We start from the raw sequence: 14,919 nt of genomic DNA, 5'->3' as shown, positions 1-14,919 counted from the left end.
ATGAGTGTAGTTCAGTGTACCTGTCCGCTTCGCAAGAACCGAGGCGGGGGTGCCGACCTCCTCCTTCGCGTCGCCTTCCATCCCTCCCCACCACCCGCAAAAATCCAAGGCGACGCACGCAAGCACACTGTACCAACTATGGCCCTGTTTGGCAGCTCTCCGCTCCACGGCTCAGCTTCTGGAGCGGCCGGAGCGGAGCGGCGCCGTAGCCTATTTTTCTGGAGTCATCAAAGTGGCGCTCCGCCGGCTCCCATATTTTGGGGAGCTGGATGACTGCCGAACAGGCTCTATATAAACCGGCGTATCCTCAAAACGAATAATTAAACATCGTGCCTTTTCCCAAAAACAGCTAAAAATAAACGTCCTTCTTCGAAATTTTTTTTAGAAAAAAAACAGCACTAGTTTTTTCGGGACGGTGATCTTCCTTTGCATTCCCCACGATCGCACGGGCGGCGAGGCTGACCGCCGTGCAGGTCGCGGCGCCAGCGTACGTCCGTCCAATACGTAGGCCAATCAATCCACACGCTCCGGGCAGGCAATCCAAACAGTGGCACTAGCTGTTGGCACCCGCTAGCTTTCCCCAGACCGAACGTGACCGCCGGGTGGAGACGAGAGGAGAGGAGAAGAAGCCGCCATGAAGCAGCCTCTGCCCCTGCGCGCTGCTTTCCCACCTCCTCGATAAATCCATCCTCCCCAACGAACCCCACCCAGCTCCCTCCCCCCTCCTCTCCTCTCCCCTTCCTCCTCCACCCAGCCAGCCAGATCAGAGCAGGTCGGTTTCGCCGCTGCTTTGCTCGCGCTGACGGTTCCGTGAGAGCGAGGCGAGGCGAGGCGGCAACCACCAACCAACCGAGGCGTGGGCCGGAGCTGCCTTTGATGCGCCAGGCGCGGCCTCTCCCCGTCCTTTGATGGGCAACGCATGCGGCGGTTCCCTTAGATCCAAGTACCTGCACAGCTTCAAGCACCCCGCCTCCCAGCGCCACGACCCCGACCGCGACTACGACCACAACACCGCCGCCGACTCGCCCAAGAAGCCCGGCTCCCAGCCGACCGCAGCAGCAGCCGCAGCCGCCAAGACGGACGGCCACGCGCCCCCCGCGCAGCCCGCCGCGGCCATGAGGCGCGGCGGGGCGGGCGCCCCCGCCGACCTCGGCTCGGTCCTCGGCCACCCCACGCCCAACCTGCGCGACCTCTACGCGCTGGGCCGGAAGCTCGGGCAGGGCCAGTTCGGCACCACCTACCTCTGCACCGAGCTGGCCACGGGGGCCGACTACGCCTGCAAGTCCATCTCCAAGCGCAAGCTCATCACCAAGGAGGACATCGACGACGTGCGCCGCGAGATCCAGATCATGCACCACCTCTCCGGCCACCCCAACGTCGTCGCCATCAAGGGCGCCTACGAGGACCAGCTCTACGTGCACATCGTCATGGAGCTCTGCGCCGGGGGAGAGCTCTTCGACCGCATCATACAGCGGGGCCACTACAGCGAGCGCAAGGCCGCCGAGCTCACCAGGATCATCGTCGGGGTCGTCGAGGCCTGCCACTCGCTCGGGGTCATGCACCGGGACCTCAAGCCCGAGAACTTCCTGCTCGCCAACAAGGACGACGACCTCTCGCTTAAGGCCATCGATTTCGGCCTCTCCGTCTTCTTCAAGCCTGGTGAGCTACCGCTGCCTGCTGCGCCTTACTAGTACATTAATCCTTCCTGCTCTAGTCGGTCAACGACTACGATGTGCTTAATTAATTAGTTTGGTACTCCTACTACAGTAGGAACGAAACTAATGCCCGCATAATTAACTGTGGTTTGGCCCGCGATTGGATTTGGATACTACTCCTAGATGCTTATCTCTGTAATCATGTCACTAAACTATGAAGGATTAATGAAGTATTAATGGTAACAAGTCATGAGAACTTTTACGTGATGACACTGGACAACATTCCCTTGATGCAATTTCACACCAGTCTTTCTGAAATACTACAAGTTCACTGGGAAACTCATCCTAGATTCCTAGTTGAATGGCAGTGGGAAAGTCTGAAACTGATGGAAGGCTGCCTCGCATTTAATAGTCATCCGGTAATGGATATTTGGGGGAAGAATATTCTCTAGCAGTCTATTCTAGAATCTACATGGAGCCTTTCCGGTTATATGCTTACTGTAAACTTTGTGATGCACTCTACACTCATGCCTCCCTTTCTCATTCTTGCTCTGTTCTTTCCAGGCCAAATTTTCACCGATGTTGTTGGAAGCCCATACTATGTAGCCCCAGAAGTGCTGTGCAAAAAATATGGACCAGAAGCTGATGTATGGACCGCTGGTGTAATTCTCTACATTCTGCTAAGTGGTGTACCCCCATTTTGGGCAGGTGTGATATTTTTAACCCTTCAATTAACTTGGAAGCTTGCCGTCTGACGATTGTAGGCTTACCTGTTTTATGAACGTATATAACGCAGAGACACAGCAAGGAATATTTGATGCTGTACTGAAAGGTGTCATCGATTTTGATTCTGAACCCTGGCCTGTGATATCTGACAGTGCAAAAGATCTGATAACAAGAATGCTCAATCCTCGCCCAGCTGAACGCTTGACAGCACACGAAGTTCTATGTTAGTTTCTTTCACTACCTTATACTCCTGGTTTCCCTCCTTCTATACTCCTCAATGCGTTTTCATTTGACATACTTGCAACCGTTGCATTCAGGCCATCCATGGATTCGTGATCAGGGAGTTGCTCCTGATCGTCCTCTTGACACAGCTGTCTTATCTCGCATTAAGCAATTCTCTGCGATGAATAAGTTGAAGAAGATGGCTTTGCGGGTGAGTTCAATTCTTTTTAAGCTCAAGTTTTTAATTGCCTGTTTTGGATCCATGAGCTTGCAAGGAGGCAATTTTTGGCGTTCGTCTCTTCAAAAGATTCTTGTTCGCTCTGTCAGAATTGCTTCACACATTCATTCTTTGCCAGTTGTTGAACGATCTTCTACGCGGAATAGTACTTTGGCTGTTCCATTGGTTCTGTTTGGGCTATCTATGATTTTTATTGGGCTGTCAGCTTGTCACCTACTGATCAAAGTGCTTACTTGACTGGATTCACATTATCTGTACTCTGTAAAGAAATATAAGAGCGTTTAGATCACTACTCTAGTGATCTGAACGCTCTTAATTTCTTTACGGTGGAGTACTAATATGAGCAATATGCTTGCTGATATGTTTCCATTCTTCCTTTGTATGACATGAGGGAGCTATCAAAACAAACTGTATTGAGTTCTGAAATATGTCTTCGTGTGATGAAGCACACTTAGTGAATTATGCATTAACTGACATTTCGTGATCATTCTACCAGGTAATAGCTGAGAGCCTCTCAGAGGAGGAAATTGCAGGGTTGAAGGAAATGTTCCAGACTATGGACGCTGATAACAGTGGTGCAATTACATATGATGAGCTCAAAGAAGGCTTGAGAAAATATGGCTCCACATTGAAGGATACTGAGATTCGTGATCTTATGGATGCGGTGAGTTAGCCAAAACATAATACTGGCTTGGATTTCTTAGTCTTAAATGACCTAGTACCTTAAGTCCCCTAAGCTTAAATCCTTGTGAAGTAGAAGCTTTTAAAGTCTCTTGGAAACTTGTGCTGCCTCCGGCCAGTTCATATATCATATGATTATGAGGAAATTGGGAACTAGGCTGCTTAATGCACAAGCTGTTCTTCTTACAGTTGCATCTTTTTATTGGTGGCTTTCTTTAGGGCATATATAATTAGGAAGCATGCAGTAGACATCATTTTACCTTTATATTAGTCCTTTTGTCTGTTATGTTCCAAATAGGGGCACATAACTGTACTTCTGATATGCAAAACTGGATTTCTGAGAGTAAATGCTATAATCAAATTTTAATTCCTTTTTAAAGCACCTGGCATTTGATGTCTCTGAGAATTTGTGCTTAAGCACCAGCAGATGCGTATCTGTGGAAGTTATTTCTTAATCAACTAGTGTAGCAAGTCCACAGAAATTTACTCTGATGGCTGATAAGTTCAGCTTGGCTTTATGCCCCAGGATTTGAAATCATTTCAAAGACAAGTTATATCATGGTAAACAAAGGAACTTACATGTCTCTTTTGTACCATTGATTCATTAGGCGGACGTGGACAACAGTGGGACCATTGACTATATAGAGTTCATCGCTGCAACACTGCATCTGAATAAACTGGAGCGTGAGGAGCATCTGGTGGCAGCCTTTTCATATTTTGACAAAGATGGAAGTGGTTACATCACAGTGGATGAACTGCAGCAAGCTTGCCAAGAGCATAACATGCCAGATGCTTTTCTTGATGATGTCATTAAAGAAGCTGACCAGGACAATGTAAGTGTGGTCTTAATTCTATATATTTATTATTCTCTAGATATGGTATATCTTGGTCCATTACTGTCTTCCTAGCTTGGATATGTACAATCAATGCTAGTAATGGGATGCAATAGAGCTTGTTCAGTAGTCCAGCCAAGACAATAAAATAATTTATACCGAGGTTTCCAGTCTTTGGAAGAGGAACATGGTCTCTCAACCACTTAGGTCTTAACCACTAGATACTTGCAATTAGGATCAAACACTTTTTGGGTGTGGGAAACATATTAGGCCCAATACTTGTCCAATAAATTCCACTTGAAGCTATGCACTATTCAAGCAAGGCTTAAGGATTCAATTTTTTAAATTCCAGTGGACATAGATTTGTGCCCTATATAGTGCTGCTCCAAAAGATAGTTTGGTTCAGAGAGGCTGTCTTCATCAACCAACATAGCTCATTTGCTGCTTTATTAACTAATGCTTATGGTTCTGTTAGTAACAAAAATAAGTTAGTATTGTCCTGATTTTGCTCTCTTTTGTCAGGATGGTCGCATTGACTATGGAGAATTTGTTGCCATGATGACCAAGGGCAATATGGGGGTCGGGCGAAGAACAATGAGAAACAGCCTGAATATCAGCATGAGAGACGCACCTGGTGCAATCTAGGCTTCCACGATGTACATACAGATACAGCTTGTGGCTTTAGCTTCTTCCTGTCTTCCCGCTCTACGAAGACTTCCTGCGATTTTCGAATCTTGTAAAATGCCTGTGTGGATGTGTGTTTCTGGGGATTCTGATTTAGCTCGTCAATTGATTCGACGGAACGCATGCTAAGCTGGGTTGAAATGATCTCACACGTTGCTGCTGCTTAATCCCTGCAAAATGTTCAGTGAATTACCTCCTACTATATCTGCCTGGAATTGTTCACTCTTAAAATGGCTTGTCCCAATGAAGCATGTCCAGTTTGATGAACAGCCCTGGATGTGATGTTACTTCCTTTTCTCTCTACATATCACTCGCCATGCTACCGTGTGAACTAGATATGCTTATTGTCAATATGGCATGACCAAGCCTCTGTTTTCTAGTGTATGCTCGCTGTCCCTGGCATCCCCGCTGCATTCTTTGCACATAGCTATCACATGGGTTTTTTCATCGGCGCTTTCAAGGAAACCACTGGCGAACCTAAGCCTCAGACAAATAGTGGACAGATATAACACGCATAATAATCAAAGGGTAGACATTTTACTCCTCTGTGGTCTCAATGAATCTGACGGGCTACAGAGAAAAAGAACTACAGGGGATTTCCATGGTCACCAGTAGTCCCCGCAAGAGCAGGAACCACCTTTGAAGTGGTGAAATCGAACGGCATCTCGAATCACAAACTCCCGACCAGTCACCGTCGATATCAACTTGATCACCGTGTGGCAGTCACCGCAAATGCGCAGGTTTTTCATGATGTGGATAGGCATCCAAGAAGGCAAGTTCATGATCCCAAAAGCCACGGCCAGCTTCTCGCTGTGATGGATCTCAGAACGCAGGGACTCGGTCCTCACGTACCCAAGCTGCGCAATCTTCTCCATGAGCTCATCTAGCTTCTCCCGAATCGCGATCACCTGAGGGTGGGTCACGTCTTCTGCTTTGAAGATATGAATTTTGTTTTTAACTTCCATCCAGCTGTAGCCGGGATTTTTCTTTATCCCTTTGTCTCGCATTAGCTTCCTGACTTGTGCGGAATCATCTGATTTGCCAGCATCAGCATAGATCTTTGCCAGAAGCATGTAGCCTCCAGAATCAGGCGAGTCCAGGTCGAACAAATGCTTAGCTGCCAATTCTGCGAGGTCGTTGTTGCCATGTGTCTTGCAGGCGCTAAGAAGAGCCCCCGAAACCTCAGCGGTTGGTTTCATGGGCATCTCGTCGATGAGATTCTTGGCTTCGATCAAATTCCCTGCACGGGCTAGAAGGTCCACCATGCACGAGAAGTGCTCCAACCCTGGAGATACGTTGTGGTCTCTCTTCAACATATCAAAATAAAACTTTCCCTCCTGCACGAGTCCAGAATGGCTGCAGCTTGACAGAACTGCAACATAGCTTATGTAGTCAGGTTTTGCCCCTTTCTTCAGCATATCATCAAATATCTCTATAGCTTGCTTCCCCATGCCGTGCTGTGAATAACCGGTGATCATGGCATTCCAGGAAACCAAATCCTTCCGACTTAGAAACTCAAATATTTTTCGAGCTTCTGATATCCTTCCGCATTTGGAGTACATTGTGATAACCGCATTCACGACTGAGGTGTCTAAGATGAGACCAACCTTTACAGTATGACCAATAATTTGATCTCCAAGTTTATTTGCACCCATATCCGCACACCCTCTGAACAATGTGACATAAGTAACCCAGTCAGGTATGACATCCTTCTCAGTTAGCATAGCACTATACATCTTGAGGCCATCTTCCTCAGCTCCATGTTGTATGTATGCCCCCAACATTGCATTCCATGTAATTACATTCCTTGTGGACATGCCATCAAAGAACTCACGAGCTTTCCCTATGTTCCCCACTTGAGAATATGCAGTAAGCATGCCAGTCCATGATACAATGTCCCTTTCAGCCATCAAACTGAATATAGATTCAGCATTCTGGAGATCGCCACACTTTGCATACATCGAGATAAGGGAATTGGAGATGACAACAGCTCGAGTGTGCCCACTTTTCAGAGAAAGAGAATGCAGCTGCCTCGCAAGACACATATCCATCCTGTTGGAGCAGCCACTTATTATAGTTGCCAGTGCAAACTGATCAACTGTCATCAACTCAACTCTCATCTGATTGAACAGTTCGAGAGATTCACTGAAGCAACCATACTGCAAGAACCCCCCAATAAGAACTGTCCATGCCACAGTGTTCCGATCGCGTAAGGAACTGAACACTCTCCTTGCTTCCTTAAAACAACCACATTTTGCATATAGTTCAACCATAGCACTGGCAACGTATGGGTCAATGCGCGGTAGACTCCGAATCACCTGAGCATGGAGTTGCTTACCCCATCCCAATGAAGACAATTTAGCACATGCAGTCAGAGAACTAGTGTATGTTGTTGAGTCAAGACGCACACCTCTATTGTGCATGTCTACAGCCATACAGAGGGCTTCTCTGGCTCGCCCACTCTGAGACAATGCGGACACCATCATGTTCCATGAAACAACATCTCGTTCAGGCATGCCCTCGAAAATCTCAAGAGCATGATCAACACCGTATGACTTGGCATAGCCCGCTAGCATGCTGTTCCGGCAAAAAACAGTTGGCCTTTTAATCTGGCTGAACTGCTTCGAAGCAAAATCCACAGCCCCACATCTCACGAACATGTCAACAATGCCAGTCGCAACGTCAGGGTCGTCCTCGAAACCAAACTTGGTTAACAACCCAAGCAGCTGCGGTGCCACTTCATGCCACCCGAGAGCGCCGCAGGACTTCATGGTGCAGCCGAAAGTGAAGGCGTTCGGCAAGGAGTCCCCGGTTCGGCGCATGGACATGAAGGTCTCCAGAGCATCCGTGAACTGGCCGCTCTGGAAGTAGCCGGACATGAGAGTGTTCCAGGAGGTGACATCCCTCCTAGGCATTCTACCGAATAGCTCCTCGGCATCGCTCAGGCTGCCCAGCTTAGCGTACCCATTCATCATTATGTTGTGGGTGATGACGTTGGGCTCCGTGATCTCGCCGCGCAGCAGGCTTCGGGCGTCCGGGAGGGCTCCGCAGGAGAGGTAGGCGTGGAGGAGCGTGTTCTGGAGGAAGACGGCGGACGCGAGGCCCACGCTGACGAGGCGGCCGTGCAGCGCGCGCGCGCCGGAGAGCGCGCCGCGGGCCCCGCACGAGCGCAGCGCATCCGCGAGAGCCTGCGTGACGGCCATGTGGGAGGCGGCGGCGGGAGCGGGGAGATGAGGGGGAGGAGACGGCGGTGGCGCCCATGGCGTCGCCACCATTCAAACACAGGCCGCAGCGGAGGCGAGGTGGACGTGAAGCGGAGTATGGCAAGTGGGACCGAGCTGTGTGACCTTTGCCTGGGTGTGGACCAAAAGGTGCTGGAGCAGATACCGTTTTCCGAATGTGAAAGCGTAAATTGTTCCTCGCCTTGCCTGCTCACCGCCTTCTGTAGCTCTGCTCCGTCGTCTGCGTCTCTCTGACTCTGTCCTTGCTCACGAGGCGCGCCCCAGCTCGATCCCACGCGCGGCGAGGAAGAGGAGCGCTAGGGTACAGGGTTTGGGGGCGAGGCCATGGAGGAGGGGGGAGACGCATCCCTGGAGGCCCGGCCCGGCGTCCTGCTCGTCGGCGCCCCCGGCGTGGGCAAGCGAACCATCCTCTCCCGTGAGATCCCGCCCCCTCTCGCACTCCTCCCTCTTACATCTGTACATGTCCTAATTGGGATACGTGCTTAGGGTTCGAATCCGCCGTTTCCCGATTACGTCGTGCTGCTAGTGAGAATATTTCGTGGTCTGTTTTAGTGATTACTGATTTCAGTGGGAGAAATAGTTAGTATGGAGTTGACGGGGAAGGGGAGGATCCGAGAATCAAGTGTGTTCTAGCTGATAATTTAGTTCCATTTTCAGTTTCATCACTGGCTTGACAAAATTCCTTTGTGGAGATTTAGGTTTATATATATATATGCTTTGGCACATCCTGTATATTTCTTCTGTGATCGGCTGGGCACCTCTTATGTTCTTATCATTTCCATATCATCATGAACTGCAGGGTTGATTGGGACGGAATTACCGGACACATCCGACTTGTCCTCAGGTGTGCTCTGTCAGGGGTATGTGCTTGAACGCCTACACGGCGAATCACCGTGTTGTGTATGAGTGGTGGTGTGCTTGCAGAATTATTGGACCTAGTTTTCATTTAAGGATATCTGACAGAACCTCTGTTGCTATTGATTGGTATCCAGGTGGAAAATTGACACCAAGTACTACTCTGCTGATATTTCCATTTGGACAACACATCTTGAGGAAGGGTTTTCTCTCGGCTCGCTCCCTCATCTGGACCAGTTGGCTGCTCTCATTATGGTCTTCGATATGAATGATGTCAGAACAGTGAACCCGTCACACATTCTTTGATTCTAACTGTTATTTCTAGTTCCATTTTCAATCTATAATCTTTTCTTTAACTCTTTTGAACCTTGTAACTACTGGTGTTCAATTGTTTGATCCTCAATTCTGCAGTAGGCTAATCATCTCAGCAATTATGCAGGAACCGTCCTTACTTACGCTCCGAAACTGGGTTGGTAATATTGATGTTCAGAGGTTTGAAGTTCTGCTGTGCATCGGAAATAAAGCAGATCTTGTGCCTGGCCATGGTGCGCATGTGGAATACAGGAGGCGCATGCAAAGGATTGGCGAGTCAAGTAGTGATCCACATCCTGAATATTTGGATTTTGGGATAAATGAAAATGAAGGTTGTGGTTTGTTATCAGAGGAAGAACCACAAATAGAGATCAGAGACTCCACTTTGAAGTGGTGCATTGAGCATAATATTGAGTATATTGAAGCTTGCGCTTCCAATGCTGACTTTGACAAATGTAAGTAACTAAGTTGTCCTGTGGGCTGCAATTGTTCGACAAAACCACATTATTTTTACCTTTTACCATCATCTCACCGTACCATGTGTTTTAAACTGAAGATCATCTAATTAGGTGTACACTTAGTATATAATGATAATGCTCATCTTCACGTCAATTGGCTCTCTTATGACTTCTTACTTATGTGTGTTTTTTCTGATACTTAACATACTTCTGCATACTATTTTGGATCACACTTTGGGGTGCCATCAACCTGCTTTTCACCATCATACATTTATTTACCATCTCTGTTGTGTATGATTCACTTAGCACTGTGCTTCTTTTTGACAATTTTCTGTGGTGATTATGATCCTTCTTGGAGGGCCTAAGTTTTGTTAGTGGCATCGTAAGCTTGCCTTCTTAGTGAAGCTCTGGACATGGAGCTTCTTAGTAGAAAAGGTCATGAAGCTCAAACTTCTCTGAAAAATGCATGTATCGGAACCGTGTTCAGGAAGATTTAAACCTTTGTAAGCTTAAACTCAAGCCAGACCAAATTTGGCCTATGTAGATTCCCATTTATTTTTCAGCGCTGTAGTATCTTGGAGATCAGTAGCACCCAATTAATTAAAAGTCACATTTTTTGTTGGTATTGGTCTGTTGATCAAATTGCATTTAGTATTTTATATGGTAATTTATGTCTGAACCTGCAAAATTGAAAAGGCAATTCAAGTCCATATTGTTTTATACCGTATTACCGCTTAGTATTAAATGCCATACACCAAAAGGCTAACAAGTTAAATGGTTGATCCACATGCATGGCATCGGTGGCTGTTTTTATTGTGTGAATTATGAAATTTTATTATAATTGTTTGACGGAGTCTAATAAAAGGGACCTATTTTCTATCCAAAGTTGAATATTGCGTGTATTTAAATAGATCTTTTGGATGCTCTTTCAATTCTGAACTGTCGTCTGTTTATAATTACCAACAGGCCTATCAGTGGATGGTGATAGCCAAGGCCTAGAGCGACTCTTTGGAGCCCTTTCTGCACACATGTGGCCTGGAATGATTCTGAAATCTGGAAACAAAATTACCACTCCATCCTTGGTCGAAAAAGATGGTGAGTTAAATAAGAAAACAATATAATTACGTGTTTAACCATAAATTATTAAATTAGCGCCATGGTTTTGTGATGAGTCATGCTTGCTCTAACAAACAACCATATGATGTGCAAAGCTGGAGCGATTTTGATAATTAGAATATCTTGCCCTCCATTATGGTTCCATTATTGAATTTAGAACCCTGTATTTGGCCTTAATTGTTCTGTTTTCTTCTGATAGAATCTACAGATGATGAATTGACTTATGAATTTGACTACGAGGTCCTATCCCATGCATCTGATGAGCAATGGGAATTCGTCGGTGAATCGAGTACATCAAGAAGCTTGGAAGGATTGGATGAAGCTAAATCTATGCAGGACAACACACAGCAAGTTGTGAACGGCAATGCTAGTTCTTTGGCGCCCAACCCTCTTCCACATGACAGATCTACAGAACCTGCCAAAGAAAATCCTGTAACTCAGAGTCACACAACTGAAGATAGTAATAATCATGTGGATAACACTGAAGCAGATACTTCTGAGGAGGACCAGCGAACTGACACCCCAGAGGTTGATACACTGTTTGAGGATGATCACTATGGCGTAGATGATCTGGAGCGACTAATGTCAGAGATTGGCAACATGCGCTCCAACCTAAGGCTCGTTCCTGACTTCCAAAGGAGGGAGATGGCTGCCAAGATAGCCATGAAAATGGCAACCATGTTTGGTGATAGTGACGATGAGGGCTTCCATGCTGTCTAAGCCAAATTGCTTATCTTCACACAGGATTACAGGTTATGGCAAGCCTATTTGTATAGGGAGATCGGCATCATGCCACCTAGGCATTTTTTATAAAATCCTGATGCCATTTCCCACCAACACAAATTTTGTACCTCAATAGTCCTTCCAGATATTTAGTCATTTTACCTTCTGTAGAGTTATTCATACTTTCTATTGTTATAGGGTTTGTGCTGTATCATTAAGAATTTAATCTCTCTTGATTCTTGAATCAACTAGCTATTGTATATGTAGCTTATCAAATATTATGTTACTGTTGAATTACGCAAAACATGAGTGATAAATGAGAGCATCCTACCAAATTATCGTATGGTTCTAAGAGGCTGAAAATGAGATGGTGCATCTGGAGATCTTCAGGCAAAGAAAATATCAGATATACAACAGCACATAACAGTAACAGTGCTCCATATCATGTGTTCAGTACGTAAAGTCTATTGTTCCAAAAACTCCTCTATCTACAGCTAAAACCTGACAACACTACATAACAAAACGAAATGCCAAGGGGTTTATACAATTCACACAGTTATTGTCCTTCCAAGCTTTTTGATAGTGAACCGTTGTCAGAGCTCTCAGGCTCAGGCTCTAACATTGGTTGGCCATTTTGGTCATTCACCATGTCAGGTTTAGACTGTTGCAGATTCCCAGATGGCTCGTCTGATAACTTCGATGATCTTGCACTATGTTGCATACCCCTTGGACCGGAAGAGAATGGTGTTACCTGCGAAACATGGTAGAGATCATGGAGAGTTATTCCAGACAGTGGTAAAACAAATCAGACTATTGTTAGTTCAGTTATCAGATTGAGCTTGAAACTTTTAAAACAACTCATTTATCCTGCCTGCAAAGAGATCTGCAAACAATATATTAATTTGAAATAGTAGCATACTTTTTTCTGGATTGTGGCATCGGGGCAAGTTAAAGAATATCATGTTAATTGCAAGCACTCACATCATTTGAAGCCTCTAGCCTTGCCCTCAAAGCTTCATGTTCGGCTTTAACACGGGACGGGACACCATCCTTTTGATAAACATTCCTTTTGGCAGTCTCCTCATCTACTTCAACCGAACCAGCAGCAAATGGGTGGTTTACTGGAATCCATCTAACTGTCCCTGGATCGACATCTGGTGGCAGGGGATCACCTTCTTTAAGAAACACAGTGGGCCTTTTCCACTGATATGCATGTGATCTCCTTTTCTGATGCATGACCTGTTGTTCATTTGTAAGCCGGACAGGAGCCATGCGGTACTCCTTGCCAAACATCTGAGCAGTAGAAGTACCTTCATCGATCTTGACTAACGAATTATTGAAAGGATCACTGTACACACGTGGTTTTGCACTGCAGGAGTTGCCTTGGTCAAAATTATTGCACGATTTAAAGAGAATATTAGACAATTGCAGTAGAAGGGTTTAAAAAAAGGTTAAAAGTAGGCTTGGAAACCAGCATAACATTTTTTGTTTATCCCTAAGGTTTTATTGACCTTGATCACTATCACTAGTCACTTAAAGTAATATTACAATTGCCATAGCAGTCAACAAGAGTGAGGCGTGGATTTACAATGTTATAAAGCTAGTTGCTAGACAAATGGAGAAGATGACAATTCTTCCCTCAGAGAAGAATTCACCCCTATAGTTAGACCATTAGAACTTAGAAGGGCAACCAAATCATATAAAGTGATATCATGACATGAGGCATCAATGGTCTAATGGTGGTGGGTCACATGAAAAAGTTATATTAGTTCTGAATGTTTTGTAAACATGATTCAGAATATACAATAAAATGTTGTTAGAAAAACAACCAATTCTAAAGCATAACACCAAAAGTGGATTTGAGTATGAATTCAATTCTAATTTAGACCAACAAAAAATGTGGTCAAACCACATATTCCAAGAAAAGTAGGTTTCTGTACTGTCTTCTTAAATACACATATGAGTAAACCTCTAAGCCCAAATCGTCATATGGAAAACTATGGTGGATAGTGCAGAAGAGAATCAAAACTGAAGTTTGACAAGATAGCAAGACATACATCCCACGTTGCCCAGACTTTAGATGCCCGCGCCTTACTAGATCAGAAACAGAACCACTACTATCTTGCTGTTGAGTTCTTATGATGACCTGTCTTGCGAGAGCAGCCAAAAATGCAATGCCGAAACTGAAGCCTGCAATGGAATTTAGTCCAATGTTTTTCCTGATCTGCATGAAAACATAAATAAGAGAGTATTTGTTATGCAAAGATGGAACTACATACGATATGATCACATGACTATAAGATGGTAATGTATCGGGTACTGGCAAAGAGATAGTTTAGGCCTCGTGCTGTAAATAAAATAAAAAGGCCACATAGAATTTCTCAAGCTGCCCAAAATGCCTAAAATGTAAAAATCCATGTGACTGCTGGGGGTTAAAATTTAACCAGTTCCTTGAATCCCTGATGCATTGGAGATTGTTTATGAGCAGTGAACTAAGAATCACCAAAGGAAGAAAAAAACAGTGGGTGGGTGGGCATTTCACTCCAAGTACCAAGGCCATATTTCCCACTTAGCATTTCGACAAGGCACTAAACAGATCAATTTTGATAAGGTGTCGTTTCAAGCTAATTCCGGTCTACAATTTGAGTATTTTCATACATAATATCAAGGCAAGAATATATACTGTATGTATACGCAAACCTATCTTCTTTACATCTGCCACATTTTGCTCACCAGGCTAACTACATTTCATGCACAACAAGAGCTAAACCTAACAAGCAACCACAGCTCAGACCTGACAGTGGCCAACCCTCACAGTCCAAAATGTGCAGAAATAACAAGCAAGAGAAACGGGCCGCGTTACCGAGACGACAGCAGGAGGCAGCGAGGCGACAAGCGCCCTCAAATCCCCCACCCTCCTCTCCAGAACCCCGATCCTCCGCTCCCCGTCCGGGGCGCCATTCGTGTCGCTCGAAGCCCTAATTGGGCGGGACCGCCTAGGCCTCCCGCGGAAGCATCTGGGCGGGATTAAGTGGATGGGGGCGGAGAGGGAGACGGCGAAGGAGGCGGAGGCGGGCGCCATTTCTGCCCTCGCATGGAGGGGGTAGCTAGCTAGGCTAATGGCCTGGGACTGGGAGTGCTCAGGGATGGAGTTTTTTTTTTTTTTGAGCGTTA

The 14,919-nt window shown here is 45.8% G+C and overlaps 4 protein-coding genes across 4 annotated transcripts; 2 read left to right on the top strand and 2 right to left on the bottom strand.

The window, feature by feature from the left end:
• The first annotated feature begins 588 nt into the window (after positions 1 to 588).
• LOC123046692 (calcium-dependent protein kinase 13) lies at positions 589 to 5,241 on the top strand. Its single transcript, XM_044470105.1, has 7 exons — positions 589 to 1,659; positions 2,220 to 2,363; positions 2,452 to 2,604; positions 2,699 to 2,814; positions 3,338 to 3,505; positions 4,131 to 4,355; positions 4,878 to 5,241. Exons 1-7 carry the CDS (start codon positions 909 to 911, stop codon positions 4,998 to 5,000), a joined length of 1,680 nt encoding a protein of 559 aa, XP_044326040.1. The 5' UTR covers positions 589 to 908; the 3' UTR covers positions 5,001 to 5,241.
• A 316-nt stretch (positions 5,242 to 5,557) lies between these two features.
• LOC123046691 (pentatricopeptide repeat-containing protein At3g26782, mitochondrial-like) lies at positions 5,558 to 8,392 on the bottom strand. Its single transcript, XM_044470104.1, has one exon. The coding sequence runs from the start codon at positions 8,312 to 8,314 to the stop codon at positions 5,645 to 5,647; it is 2,670 nt and encodes an 889-aa protein (XP_044326039.1). The 5' UTR covers positions 8,315 to 8,392; the 3' UTR covers positions 5,558 to 5,644.
• Positions 8,393 to 8,449: 57 nt separating this feature from the next.
• On the top strand, positions 8,450 to 11,978 carry LOC123046693 (uncharacterized). The gene is made up of 6 exons (XM_044470106.1): positions 8,450 to 8,696; positions 9,081 to 9,141; positions 9,274 to 9,409; positions 9,576 to 9,903; positions 10,873 to 11,001; positions 11,222 to 11,978. Exons 1-6 carry the CDS (start codon positions 8,606 to 8,608, stop codon positions 11,740 to 11,742), a joined length of 1,266 nt encoding a protein of 421 aa, XP_044326041.1. The 5' UTR covers positions 8,450 to 8,605; the 3' UTR covers positions 11,743 to 11,978.
• Positions 11,979 to 12,108: 130 nt separating this feature from the next.
• On the bottom strand, positions 12,109 to 14,919 carry LOC123046694 (protein MULTIPLE CHLOROPLAST DIVISION SITE 1). Its single transcript, XM_044470107.1, has 4 exons — positions 14,609 to 14,919; positions 13,803 to 13,969; positions 12,727 to 13,114; positions 12,109 to 12,496 (listed from the first exon to the last, which is right to left on the bottom strand). Exons 1-4 carry the CDS (start codon positions 14,825 to 14,827, stop codon positions 12,302 to 12,304), a joined length of 969 nt encoding a protein of 322 aa, XP_044326042.1. The 5' UTR covers positions 14,828 to 14,919; the 3' UTR covers positions 12,109 to 12,301.

This window comes from Triticum aestivum, chromosome 2B, assembly GCF_018294505.1.
Source record: "Triticum aestivum cultivar Chinese Spring chromosome 2B, IWGSC CS RefSeq v2.1, whole genome shotgun sequence".
Lineage (NCBI taxonomy): Eukaryota > Viridiplantae > Streptophyta > Magnoliopsida > Poales > Poaceae > Triticum > Triticum aestivum.
Note: the sequence above shows the minus strand (reverse complement) of the source record. Positions and strands in the feature narration are given on the sequence as shown.

Bases quoted from the DNA above. Each gene is read 5' to 3' on its own strand.
- LOC123046691 (XM_044470104.1), bottom strand. From the start codon at position 8,314: ATGGTGGCGACGCCATGGGCGCCACCGCCGTCTCCTCCCCCTCATCTC.
- LOC123046693 (XM_044470106.1), top strand. From the start codon at position 8,606: ATGGAGGAGGGGGGAGACGCATCCCTGGAGGCCCGGCCCGGCGTCCTG. The intron at 9,142-9,273 runs GTATGTGCTTGA...ATTGGTATCCAG, and splicing joins TCAGGTGTGCTCTGTCAGGG to GTGGAAAATTGACACCAAGT. The intron at 9,410-9,575 runs GTCAGAACAGTG...GCAATTATGCAG, and splicing joins TGGTCTTCGATATGAATGAT to GAACCGTCCTTACTTACGCT.
- LOC123046694 (XM_044470107.1), bottom strand. From the start codon at position 14,827: ATGGCGCCCGCCTCCGCCTCCTTCGCCGTCTCCCTCTCCGCCCCCATC. The intron at 13,970-14,608 runs GTAACGCGGCCC...GTTTTCATGCAG, and splicing joins TGCCTCCTGCTGTCGTCTCG to ATCAGGAAAAACATTGGACT. The intron at 12,497-12,726 runs GTGAGTGCTTGC...CATGTTTCGCAG, and splicing joins GGCTAGAGGCTTCAAATGAT to GTAACACCATTCTCTTCCGG.
- LOC123046692 (XM_044470105.1), top strand. From the start codon at position 909: ATGGGCAACGCATGCGGCGGTTCCCTTAGATCCAAGTACCTGCACAGC. The intron at 2,815-3,337 runs GTGAGTTCAATT...TCATTCTACCAG, and splicing joins TGAAGAAGATGGCTTTGCGG to GTAATAGCTGAGAGCCTCTC. The intron at 3,506-4,130 runs GTGAGTTAGCCA...TTGATTCATTAG, and splicing joins TTCGTGATCTTATGGATGCG to GCGGACGTGGACAACAGTGG.